Source organism: Cavia porcellus, unplaced genomic scaffold, assembly GCF_034190915.1.
Source record: "Cavia porcellus strain 051 isolate PalLab524CR breed Dunkin Hartley unplaced genomic scaffold, mCavPor4.1 scaffold_5, whole genome shotgun sequence".
NCBI lineage: Eukaryota > Metazoa > Chordata > Mammalia > Rodentia > Caviidae > Cavia > Cavia porcellus.
In genome coordinates this window covers 24,515,566-24,529,324 of record NW_026947488.1, presented here as the reverse complement: position 1 = coordinate 24,529,324, position 13,759 = coordinate 24,515,566, and the positions used below count along the sequence as shown (strand labels likewise).

General features: G+C 37.9%; 1 protein-coding gene across 3 annotated transcripts in view; it reads right to left on the bottom strand.

Moving 5' to 3' along the window:
* Positions 1-13,759, bottom strand: part of Rbl1 (RB transcriptional corepressor like 1) — a 95,300-nt gene that overhangs the window by 31,012 nt on the left and 50,529 nt on the right. For all 3 annotated transcript variants that reach the window (XM_063248383.1, XM_063248384.1, XM_063248382.1), the window contains exons 13-15: positions 12,690-12,854; positions 9,599-9,731; positions 711-977 (exon numbers count right to left, since the gene is read on the bottom strand). In XM_063248383.1, coding sequence (XP_063104453.1) covers positions 711-977; positions 9,599-9,731; positions 12,690-12,854 — 565 coding nt within the window. The remainder of the gene's footprint in view (positions 1-710; positions 978-9,598; positions 9,732-12,689; positions 12,855-13,759) is intronic.

Genomic DNA, 13,759 nt, shown 5'->3' with positions numbered 1-13,759 from the left:
AGTAAGTTCTAACAAACATTGCAGAAAGTTTACACAAAGTGAAAATTTAACAATCAGCATAAGTTACAACAAGAAATTTTAGAGGAAGTATAATTATTCAGTATAATACTGCAATGGAATATATACTTCATTAGATATTATCAAAATACATAAAATGTATGATGCTAAGAGTGAAGCTTACTGTAAACTAAGGGCTTTGGACAATGATGTGTCAATGTATTTCATCAACTGTAATGAATGTACCACTTTACTGTAGGGTGATGGTGGGGTCGGAGTAATGACAGGGAATGTATAGAAAATTTCTACTATCTTTTCGATTTTGCTATGAATCTAAAACTGCTCAAATAAATGGAAGGGGCACGGGGGATAGCTCAGCAGCACAGTGCCTGCTTGGCAAGTACAAGGTCCTAGGTTCAATTCCCAGTACCAAAACAAAAACAAGGACAAAAACAAAAACAGAAAGGGAGGTTCAGGTTAAAAAAAAAAAAAATGTAAGTTAGAAAGAACATGTGATGCATTTCAGTTAAGACAGTTTCTCGGGGCTGAGATTTAGCTCAGTGGCATAAGCGCCTGCCTTGCAAGCAGGCAGTCGTGAGTTCGATCCCTGGTACCGATAAAAATGAAAAAGACAAAAAAAAAAAAAAAAAAGACAATTCCTGAAATTTCATCTAACTCAGAAAAAATATGAATTAAGTGCTTCAAAATGTTACCATGTAATGGAATTGTAACTTGATGTCCTGCTGTCCCTGCTACTGTGGTTGTGGTCATTGTTAGAAGAGTCTGCCCAGGTGAAATTGATATATTTTCAGCAGTGATGCTTGAAGAGGGAGCAATTTTCAACTTTGTTCCTTCTGTCATATTCTTGTCCATAAGCATTTCCTTTGGTGGATCCTCTTCAAAAAGTCTTCTCTTAGCACTCCCAGCAGTAGGAGAACTGTAGCGTTCATGGATCAAAATTGGAGACAATGGTTGCATATCTAAAAAACACAAAAATTTAAAACAGTTTGAAATGTATTATAAAATAATAAATCAGATTCACTCGTTCATTTGCTAGGCACTAAAGATCTAGTAGTGAATAACATGGCCTCTGCCCTCATGGAATATCAAATCTAATGGGAGAGAGAGGTACAAAATGTGAAATAAGTCATTAAATGTGAAATAAGACAATAAAATGTGGAAATTATGATAGTTCACCTTAAAGGAACAACATATTAAGAAAAAAGTAGGTCTGGGGACTTAGCTCAGTGGCATAAGCGCCTGCCTTGCAAGCGCACAGTTGTGAGTTTGATCCCTGGTACCCATTAAAAAAAAAAAAAAAACGAGAAAGTAGAAGCTGAGTGACAGAATGAGGAAAGCACTAAATTTAAAAAGTAGTCCTGGAGCCAAAGATATAGGTCAGTGGCACAAGCTGCTGCCTCACAAGTGCAAGGTCGTGAGTTTGATTCCTGGTACAAAAAAACAAACAAAAAAATGTACTAATCTAGTTGTTTTCTGTCTCATAATCCTATCTAATACACAGCACCTGAGAAAAAGAAAAGCAAAAGCAAAAATCAGTATGTTGGGTCATAGTTTTGGCTTCTTCCACTCTCTAAGTAGTTTAAGCAGTAGCCACAGCCTTGTGATTTAGTACAATCAGAATTATGTTTAACAGGTCCATCAGAAGCTATGAGTAAAGTTGTTGTGACTCTACTGATGTCTTAATCTAAGCCTGGAATTAGTGAATCAATCAAAAAGAAAGTAAGAGTTATGTACTACACTTCTTGTTCAAGACTATCTTGCTACAGGGGATGCTCTCTATCTATACTCAGGGGGAAGAGATAAGTTCTTTTAACTGTTTCAACCATACACCTTTTCTCTTCTTTCTTCCAATTATTTCTTCAGAGGCATATACATATTTTCCTTCTGACATGCAGGAATCTCTGCATTCTTTTTTTTTTTTTTTTTTGTACTGGGGATCGCACTCATGACCTTGCACTTGCCAGGCAGGCCCGTATGCCACTTAGCTAAATCCGTAGCCCTCTGTATTCATTTTTGTATTCACTCATTAGACAATGATTAATCTATTTTCAAAACAAGTTTAAAAGATATATAATTACCTCTGGCTATGATCTGAAAGGTCTCTGCATTGTTCAGATGACTGGGGAAATAGTGATGGTTTGATAAAAGTCTTTTTATTATTCTAGTGCTATGAAAGCAGTTCTGACTTCCTCAGTGAAGAAGCAGAAATTTCTTTCTCCCCCTTTTTTTTTGTGATAGTCTTGCTATATGGTTCAGACTGATCTTGAACCCACTATGTGGTCCAAGCTGGCCTCAAACTCATGGCAATCCTCCTGCCTTGGCCTCCCCTAAATGGTGGGATTACAGGCTTATACCACCACACCCATTTGGAAATTTCTATTACAGCTCCTAAAACCCCTCTACAGTAGCCTACTTCAATGGCTCATATCAAGCCAGGCATAGTGGCACATGCTTGTAGTCAGAGCACTCAGGAGGCTGAAGCAGGAGGATCACTGTGAGTTTGAGACCAGACTGGGTTACAATGTAAGTTCAAGGCCAGCCTGAACTATACTGCATAGCAAGACCCTACCTCACTCACTCACACACACACACACACACACACACACACACACACACACACACACAAATAAAACTACTTCAATGGCTCATATCTAAGGATTCCAAGACAGCCCCTGAATCTGACTAGGAAGGCTCAAAGGTGATCAAGGGGAGATTTGAGTTACAGTCATGGAAATTATTTATAATAACCTTTTCCATGGTACAGAAAAGATGCTTAATTGCATGGTTAAACTATTCTTTTTTTTTTTTCCCGGAACTGGGAATCAAACTTCAGGACCTTGCGCTTGCCAGGCAGGCACTTATACCACTGAGCTAAATTCCTGGCCTGGTTAAACTATTGTTAGTAAAATTTTTTGAGGTGGAAGGTATTGGAGATTGAATCCAAGGGCTCCACTGAGCTATATCCCAACAAGGTCTTGCTAAGTCACTGAATTATCCCGGTTTGGCTTAAAATTCAGTTCCTCTCGTGTTAGCCTTCCAGAGTGCTAGCACTATAGGTATGCACCATCATACCTGGCTCCTAGTCCTTTCCATTATTAATGAAGTGTGACTAAAAACTACATTGTGTCAAACTAGACTCATGTCTGAAAAAAAAAAAAAAAACACCAAAAAACTACATTGTGTGCCTCAACCTGTTACAGTAAAAGATACATTGCCTTTAACTCTCCTCAAAGAACTCCCCACTGCTTCAAACATACTTATCCTACTATTCCTGCCACTTCCTGAAGTAGTTCTGTCATTTTTGTATGTGTCTTTAGTTGTGCAGTTGTGGCTGCCTTGATGTCCTAGATTGCCCTGCATAATTATTTTGACTTTGGGGACCAGGCAGAAGTCACATGGTGCCAGATCCCAATGAACAAGGTGGATGAGAACACACTGTAATGTTTTCTTGAGCCTTTTCACTGAATGACATCTACCATTAGATGGCAGAAGCACTCACTGCATTTTAAAATCATACCTTATAAAGACAAAAGCAGACTTCCAGAAGTATTTCTGAAAGTGCTAAGAACAATAGGATAAATGTGTTTAAAGCAAGAAGAAATATTATGAGGGAAGTTAATGGCGATGTGTAATACATTTAAAAAATAACATTTAAGAACATGGCGGACAGATAGCAGCAGCTACAGAGGCTCTCTGAAAGACCCAGCTTAGAATCCAGGAATGGTGCGGAGTGAGGAATCCTAAGCAAGAGAGGAGATATGCCCTGCTGACCCAAGAACTAACTGGGCTGAGAGAAACCAACTGGGAATGCAATCCTGGTGCTATAACAGGAACAGATAAAGCCTCAGCGTGGAAACTGGAGCCCGCGCCATTGGAAACCGCGATTTGGGTTTCCTGCCACCGCGGCTGCATCTGAATCAGCTCAGCAGGGAGAGAGACGCACGAAAGCGCTGAGAACAGGAATCGGTGAACAGAGTTAAGAGCTGGGTGGGCGGGGAGCTGTGCATCGATCTCTGGTAAGTGAGGGAAACTGGGACTCTCCCACGGTCTAGGAGGCGCCAACAGAGGACATTCTGGGACTTTCGGGAACAGGGCGCTGCAGTGACTTCAGTCACATATCCCCCTCTGAAGCGGGAGTGGTGAGCAGTGCCTAGCCTACGTGACACTGCTGGCTGAGACCCAGTAGGCTAGCACAGCCCAGGTCCCAGCGCCTGAAGGTGACCTGGAGGGGCGGGCCCCGCATAGGCTGCCCAGTAGGTAACTCCTTGGTGTGCTGCGGTGGGCAGGAACACCTAGCCGGAGGAATTCAATCAGACTGTGGCCAACAGGGAAGGAAGCTGGGCCTCCTAGATACGCTTGCATTTATAAGGAACAAAGAATATGGAAAGAGGGAGCAACAAGAAAGACCCCTCAGCACCCAATCCTGAGAAACAGGCAATAGCAGACACCGCACCAATAGACATAAAGCGCTATCTCCAGAGCCTCATAGACGAGTTCAGGAATGAAGTTATTAATGACCTGAAGCTAGACATAAGCAGAACAGTTAGAGAAATGCTAAGCACCACCCAAGAAAAAACAGATGGTGGAATGGAAGAAAAGAAAAAGAGAGAATTGTTTGATGGAGAAAACAGAGAAAGCATAGAATATGTGAAGCAGGTTCAAAGAGATTACCAGGAAACTAAAAACTATCGAAAACTGGCATAACAGCTTGAAAGAAACTAAGGATAGATTATCTGAACTGGAGGCCAGATTTGTAATATGGGAGCATGAAATGAAAAACTTCTTAAAAATAACAAAGAAACAAACAGCAATAATACAAAGACTAGAAGATGATAAGAGGATCTATAACTTAAGAATTAAGACCATAAAAGAAGAGGTAGGGACACAAACAAATGAACTACAAAAGCTACTCACAGAAATAATCCAGGAGAATTTTCCTAATTTAGCAAAAGGTAAAGATACTCAGATGTATAAAGCATTCAGGACCCCAGCCACCTACAACCCAAACAGAGCTACACCCAGGTATATAATAATCAAAATTCCAGAAATCCAATATAAGAACAGAATATTAAAAGCCATCAGAGACAAGAAACAGATCACTTACAAGGGAACACCTATCAGAATTACAGCAGACTTCTGGGCACAAACCATTACATCACGAAGAGCGTAAAGGAAAATAATTCAAGCTTTGAAAGATAATAACCTCCAGCCAAGATTGATATATCCTGCACAACTATCCCTGGAAATTGATGGAAAAACAAGGTGCTTCCAGGATAAAGAGGAACTAGAGGAATATGCAACCACCAATTTAACTCTACAGAGAATACTGCAGAGTATTCTAAAAAAGAAAAATACGAAGAATCCAGAAATAGTGGCAGAGAGGCCACAATGAATGGAGCAGAAAGTGAAATGAAGAAGACAAACTGACAACTAATGACAGAAGAAGAGCTCAACAGAAATGAGGCAGAGAAGATTGAATGATACGAACAGCTATTTTGGAGAAAACGACGTCATAATAGGTAGTGCTGATTTAGTTTCATCTTGTTTTGAAGTCTCATCAAGCTTTTGCTCTTCTGTCTCCATTGGTCTTAGCATGTTGTATCTTAATGGATTTTATTATATGTGATAGTATAAACAAAAGCTTTTATAGACAAGGAGATTATACAGAAACCATTGTTCATTTTCTGTTAGTTGATTCTAAATACCCTGTAATACTGTCATTCTCTTGAATGGTTTTACATTGTTTTGATATATGTGATGCTACAGTATACGAAGTTATACTCAAAGATTTCAAGGAAAGAGACAATATGGTAACTACTTTTATGTCGGGATTATCTTGTGGCAAAACATTATTTTGCTTAAATGGTTATGTTTTTTTCTGCGCTGTTTTGTTGTTATGCCCTCTTTGATCTCAATCTCCATTTTATTATTTACTTTTTTATTTTTATCCTTTTAATTAAGGGAAAAGTAAATTAAAAAATAGTGGGATATATTATAGTAACCCACTTTGATTTACTATTAACTTGATTTGAAGCCCTGTATTGCTCTCACCATCTTGTTTTGACTGATGTTCCTCTATTCTGTTTTGCTTGATAGTACCAGGTTCGAAAGTATAGGCAACAGCTGTGAAGATAGTGGGATTCATTATGATGCCCATTCTGGTTGACTATTATCTACTTTTGAAGACCTGTAATGTCTCCAATGTTTTGGTTTTGTTGGTTTCGTTCTTTACTGTTTTGTTCAATTTTATTATAACTGATGATATAGACAATTCTATTAGAGATAGCAGGAGGCATTATGGTAACCATTGTTGATCACCTTATATTATGTTTTTACATTATCTGTTATGTCCACCCTTTTGATTTGACCGACTCTGTTCTGTTATGTCACATTTGGTTTTACTCTCTTCCAAAAAAAGTAATAAGAACTGTGGGAAAAATAAAACCCAAAATGTGTAATAGTCATTGTACAAAAGAGAAGAAAAGAAAGTGCTCTAAACGATATAACTGCATGTATATTTAAGTGTATAAGATAGACAATGATATTACTGAGTTTTGTTGGATCACTGAACAGAACTGTTTGGTCTCACTGTTTGAATGTCCACTATATAAGTTTTAATTTTGTAACTTGAACAAATATTTCTAAGATGACAATATGTAATCCATTAATTAGTGATTTCCTGTTTTTTTCTGAAATTCTGTATAACTTGTTCCTTTTTCTGCTTTTTTTTCTTTTTCTCCTTAAATAAAATTTAAAAAAATAACATTTAAACATTCACTGATTATTTTATCACCCATTGTAATACTGAAACAAGATATTTGATACATTTTCCAGGCTGACTGGAATGGAACCTGAAATTCTCCTGGCTCAGCCAAGTGTTTTGTGGTTTGCCGTACTAGAGATCAAACCCAGGAAATCATGCACATTACAGAAGTACTCTACCACTGAGCTACACTACACTCCCAGCCCAGTCAAGTAAGTTTGTTTTGTTTTTAATTTTTTTTTTTTTTGTCTTTTTCGTTTTTATCGGTACCAGGGATTGAACTCACGACTGCTTGCTTGCAAGGCAGACGCTTATGCCGCTGAGCTAAATACCTAGCCCCTTTGTTTTTAATTTTTTAAAACAGCGTCACCAGGTGGGGGATATAGTTCAACAGCACAAGTGTTTGCCTGGCAAGTGTGAGGTTCTGAGTTTGATCTTCGTTACCAAAACAAAACAGGGTCATCTTCTGCTGTCCAAGTTAGCCTTGAATTTAAGATTCTTCTGCCTTAGCCTTCTAAGTGTTTGGGTTGTAGCTATACACCACGTTTGGACAGACTTTAAGTTTTTCTTTTTTTTTTTTGGTCTTTTCCGATTTTATTGGTACAAGGGATCAAACTCAGGACCACACACTTGCAAGGTAGGCGCTTATGCCGCTGAGCCCCCTAGCCTTTAAGTTTTTAAAAAAGAAAATAATATTGTTTCTAATGTTTTGAATGATAGTATACTAAAGTAGTTTTACTTCTTTTTAACATTTTGCTAAAATTTACAAAAGTCACAAAACAGGGGCAGTTATTTCCATTGTTTAGTATCATTTTGCATTCATGGCCCACAAGTTATTTCTTTCTTTCTTGTTTTTTTTTTTTCCGTACTAGGAATTGAACTCATAACCTCATGTTTACCAGGCAGACGCTGTGCCACTGAGCTATCCCTGACCCTTCCACAAGTCATTCTTGTGATCTCTCACTGCCTATAAAACTCAGATTGCAGACACAAACACAAGGACATATATACAACCACACAGAGTTCAAAAATGGATGTAGAGGTGCCTTGCTATACAACCTGATTGCTTTCTTATCTTTTTTAGAGATATTACATAGTCAGATTTTCTTATATCATTAAAAAAAAATCCAACAATTATGTAATCCAAAAGATGTATACATCAGTTTGTGGAGCCACAACAGAAAATAAGGAAGAATGCATTAAAATCTTGGTAAGGATCAAAATGTGTAATTTTAAGAGATATAGAAAAGTCATTTATTAGATGAACTTTTTGCGGTAGGGAGGCAGTTTGAGACATAGTACTTTGTTCAGGCTAGCTTTGAATTCAATACATATCCCAGTCTGGCCTTGAATTTCCAGCAATCTTCTTGCTTCAGCCTCCCAAGTGCTAGCGTGTAAATAAGGTACAGGAGTCAGGTGTGGTAGTGCACAAGTGTAATCTCAGCACTCAGGAGGCTGAGGCAGGAGGATGCTGCCAGTTTGAGGCCAGCCTGGGTTACAGAGTTAGTTCAAGGCTGACCTGAACTACATAGCAAGACCTTGTCTCAAAAAGAGAAAAACAAAAGACAATACAAATTCTTTATTTGGAGTTTTGTTGTTTTTTGAGAGGGCCTTGCTACATAGTTCAGGCTTGCCTTCAATTCACTATTTAGTCCAGGCTGGCCTGACACTCATGGTGGTCCTCTTACCTTAGCCTCGAAAGTGCTGGGATTACAGGTGTATGTATACCACCATGCCCAGCAATGAGTTTTTCATTTTGCTTTCAATTTTTATCTTTCTATAGAGATATATACAAATAAAAGAAGAATAAAACTTTTATTAAAATTGGAAAAGTAGGGGCTGGGGATTTAGCTCAGTGGCATAAGCGCCTGCCGTGAGGCGGTATCCCCGATACCGACTAAAAAAATAAAATAAAATTGGAAAAGTAGGTATTAACTTAAATAATTTCCTGTTGAAGACCACAAATTATAAACTGACATAGTAGGTCCTAGGCTTTCCTTGCCCTGCCTGCCTTGAGGACCAGTTTTGAATGCAGAAATCACCTTGCTCTTGGCCAAAAAGATTAGCACCCAGGCATGGGGATGGATCTTAACCTTTCCCATTATGATGTGAAACTTGTCCATTCTATCTCTTCCTCTATGCAGTTCCAGAAGAAGCATCCTAACCCCTTCCCTACATTCGCTAATGAAATGCTAACTAGCTGAAGACAGTGGTCTTTTTGCTCATAGAAAGCAACTGGTGATATCAGACCCTGATATGCACCCCTCTACTTAAATTTTTCTTTTTTTCATACCAGGAATCGAACTCATGATTTCGCACTTGCCAGGCAGGTGCTGTACTGCTGAGTTATATTCCCTGGTCCTACCCCTCTACTTTGTCCCTTGCTCTTTCTTTCCTTTCCTGCTGTGCACCATAACTCAGGCCGGAAACTGGAATCCAATTAAGAAAAGGTTGTATGTGATTATTAAAAGTCCAAAGTACGATATCCACAATAATTGTTATTATGAATTTTAAAAATAGAATACTGAAAACTGCACTGAAAATCTTTTAATATAAAAAGTATATGATATACTACAAAAAAGTACTGGCATAAACATTAAGTCCTTTCTCATCTCCTGTTGAAGAAACTGTCTCAATTAGTAATATACTTTTTTTTTTTTTGGTACCAGGGATTGAACTCACAACCTCGCACTTGCCAGGCAGGCGCTTATGCCGCTGAGCTAAATCCCCAGCCCCGTAATATACTACTGAGACTTGAAATTTTCCCTGGAAAAACAGTTTTTGTTATTTTCATTATTTTACCAATGTTGAACCTACCCCTTCGAAGACCCCCACTGTCAGTCCGAACTTCCTTGACTCTTGGATGGATTATAGGAGATATTGGCATCATGGGAAGATGCCCCTGCACATTTCCTCCATTTCCTGTTTCAAAGTTATTTGGAAATATAACCTGCAGAACACAAAAGCCATTTGATTTCATACAGATGAATCCATTCATTAAAACAGAAAAAAAAAAGTTTTCGTAACTGCTTTCATGGTTTTATTTCCATTCACAAAATAATTTTGCACAAAGGTGCTCTACCATTATTATTTTCAGGGGAGTATCGGGAATTGAACTCAGGACCTCATGCTTGCCAGGTACCTAAATCCTTGGCCCCTCAATCACTATATTTTAAAATGCTCAATTATTAACACTCAAATATATAACAAGACTTCATTTCACCTAATCTTTTTTTTTTTTTTTTTTTGGTCTTTTTCGTTTTTATCGGTACCAGGGATTGAACTCACAACGACACACTTGCAAGGCAGGTGTTTATGCCGCTGAGCTGAATCCCCAGCCGCATTTTACTTAATCTTTTATCTATGCAAGCTACTAACCATGAGAAGTAAACCTGTGAAACGGACACTCTCATTTACCAGTTAGGGGTGAGAAAATTGAGGATCAAAATGTGAAAGCTGCTCATCATTACAGTATGATTATGTAAGAACCTCTAATCTTTTGCCTTCAAGTTCATAAATTTTTTCTCTTTCTGAATGGACTTTACAATGGCTATATACTGTGAATACAAAAGATTGACCAGTTAATCACAGTCTACTGCAGAAGACCAGGCATGGAAGATAAATTTTAAGAAACTTTTTTGTTTTTTATTCTTCCTGGTCTTGAACAGTTCTTCCATTAGTTTAGGACTAGGGAAAAATTCAAGGTTAGTTAAGTATAACGAGACACAGAAAAGCAATGAAAGATCAAACATACAAACAATAGGAGTTACAAAAAGAATAACACATATGTAGAGGGAAAAACCCTTCAAATTCTTCCATGAAACTGAGCTGCTAAATGTGTGATGTATGTAAAACTTTCGGCACAAACTTGTGATTTTTAAATTCTAAATGCCACTACTGAAGTATTCAATTTTTATATAGACATTTGGAAATTTAAAATTTAGAGATTAATGGTTTCTTAGTTATGATACCAAAAGCACAAGCAATATTCTGGTTTCTCTTCCAATTGCATAAATCTTTTGCCTTAAATTTAAAAGCACAAGAAGGGCCAGGGATTTAGCTCAGTGGCATTAAGTGCCTACCTGGCAAGTCATGAGTTCTATCCCAGGTACCAAAAAAATCCAAAAAAACCCTCACACATAAAAACACAAGAAACAATAAGGAAAAAAAACCTAGAAAAATAAAGACTTCATTCAAATTAGCAATTTTTACGTTCCAAAAGACACCATCAAGAAAATTGAAAAATCAATCTCGAAAATGGGAAAGAAATTTTATAAACCATGTATCTGATAACAAAGTTGTATGTAGAATATACCAGAGAACTTCTATAAGGCAATAATAAAAACAACCCAATCAAAAAATGGGCAATAAATCTGAATAGGTATTTTACTATAAAAAAATACACACATGAAAAGATGTTGAATATCATTAACTGTCAGGGAAATATAAAATCAAGATCATGATGAAAATATGACTACATCTACTAGGCAGGCTAGAAAGACATAATAACAAGCAACTTGATTCTTCACAGACTGGTAGTAGGAAAAATAATAGTAATGCTGGGGATTGAACCCAGGGCTTTGGACCTGAGCTGTATCCTTAGCACCTACCGTATCCCCTCCCCTGCAATTTTCTCTGTTTGTTTTTTTGTTTTGTTTTGTTTTGTTTTTGGTGGTACCTGAGGTTGAACCTGGGGCCTTTGTATTGAGCTGCATCCTCAGTTCTTTATACATTTTTTTTCTTTCTTTCTTTCTTTTCTTTTTTTTTTTTTTTTTCCAATTTTGAGACACTTCTAAGTTGACCAGGCTGGACTCAAACTCACAATCCTCTTGCCTGAGCTGCCCAGAACGCTGGGAGCTAACAGGCCCAGCTCTACTTTTTTTTTTTTTTTTTTTGGTCTTTTCCGTTTTTTATTGGTACCAGGGATCGAACTCACGACTGCCTGCTTGCAGGGCAGGCGCTTATGCCGCTGAGCTAAATCCCCAGCTCCCAGTTCCACTTTTGAAAACAAAGTTACCATATGACTCAACAATAATATTTGTACAGTTATGTACTTACTGTGTATTGCAAACATGTACTAATAAAAATTAATACATTAATATACTTAAAAATAAAAAAGAAAATATATTTACAAAAAAAACCTCACCCTTGTATATTTATAATAGTATCATTCATAGCAGCCAAAAGGTAGACACAGCCCAATACCTACTGATAAATTAAAGAAATGTAGCATAGCTACACAGTGAAACATTGTTTTGCAACAAAGGGAAACAAAATGCTAATGATATATGCTGCAAAAGGGATGAAGCTTACAAATATTATGCTACATGTGACCATGGACTACATATCATATGATTCTATTTATATGACATGTTCATAAAAGGTAAATTTATAGTCAGAAAGTAGATAAGCAGTTGCTTAGGGTTAGAGCGGTAGGGAAGTGATAGCTAAAGCATGTTGGTTTCTCACAGAGGTAATGAATTTATGCTAAAATTGACTGGGTTGATAGTTGTACTTATCTATACACTAGAAACCACTGAACAGTACACTTTTTTTTTTTTTTTGTCTTTTTGAGACAGGGTCTCGCTGTGCATTTCAGGCTGGTCTTGGGCTCACTTTGTAGCCTAGGCTGGTCTCAAACTTGCAATGATCCTTCTGCCTCAGCCTCCCAAGTGCTGGGATTACAGGTGTGAGCCACCATGCCGGCTATGGACAGTATACTTTAAATTGGTGAATTTTATAGTACATGTATAGTATATAGTATACATGTATAAAGTGGGTTTTTTTGGTACTGGAGTTTGAACCCATGACCTCGCATTTGCCGGGCAGGTGCTATGCCACTGAGCTATGTCTCCAGCCAAAGTTGTTATTTTTTAATGATTGCATTATTAGCCTGGTGCTTACTCACTTCTTCACAAGTAGGGACTTTGTTTGCAGAAGCTGAGAGAGCTTCCCACAGAGCAGAATTGTGACTCCATGCTAAACTCTCTAAAATTTGTTCTTCAATGCTGTTCAGATGTTTCACCATGTCCCTGGAGAGTCCCTCCTCTGAGCGAATTACCACCTCAATTACCTGGAGAGGATAAAGTTGAAAAGATAAAAATAGTCTCAATGTTTAGTCTGAATCTTCAGCATAGCTTGCTTCAGTCTCACTGTGTCACAGAACCAAAGCTATCTCTGAGTCATAATTTTGTGGTTTGCTAGTATCTTTTAATTTATAAAACAACTTTTAAAGTCTTTAAAACATATTAACATACATTTGCTTTGTCTGTCTTATTTTATTCATAAAAAACTGAGGCAAGGGTAAGTAGAAAACAGTTAACACCAAGAATCAGGTTTTGTTTCTAGTCCAGTTTTTACCACCTTATCCCGAATTATTGTTTCTAATTTCTCTAAAGGACATAATGAATAAACTACTTAAAATTAACTATGTGCTCTTTCTCAATGTAAACAACAAATGGTGAATGACTAGTGCAGGAGAGAGCCCGGAGGCCTAGGAATAGAAAGATGTGGCAGCTTCTGAGGTGGCTTCCAGAGTGACAGCTGGGGTTTGAGTCAGGGAGCTTGTATAGGCAAGGTTGTGGACATAGTGGAACCCCAATCATCAAATTGGGTCCCTCTGGTCAAGGAAACAAAGCTCAAGAATCTAGAGGAGATCTATTTTTTTCCCTACCGATTAAGGAATCTGGTATTAGTGACTTTTTCTGATGGTATCTGTCAAGGATGAAATTTTAAAGATTATGTTTGTGCAAAAGCAGGCTGACTAGGTTCAATGCATTTGTATCTGTGGGGACTACAATGTCTATCAGTCTGGGTATTAAGTGCTCCAAAGAGGTAGGCAGCCACAACCATTCAAGGGGCATGCTGGAGGAACTAAATTCTATACTGTTCTTTTCAAGGTGACAGGCCATTATGATTTGTGCTGGTGTGCCTCATCCTTGTCCCCAGAGGCACTGGCACTGCATAAGCCACTGTGAG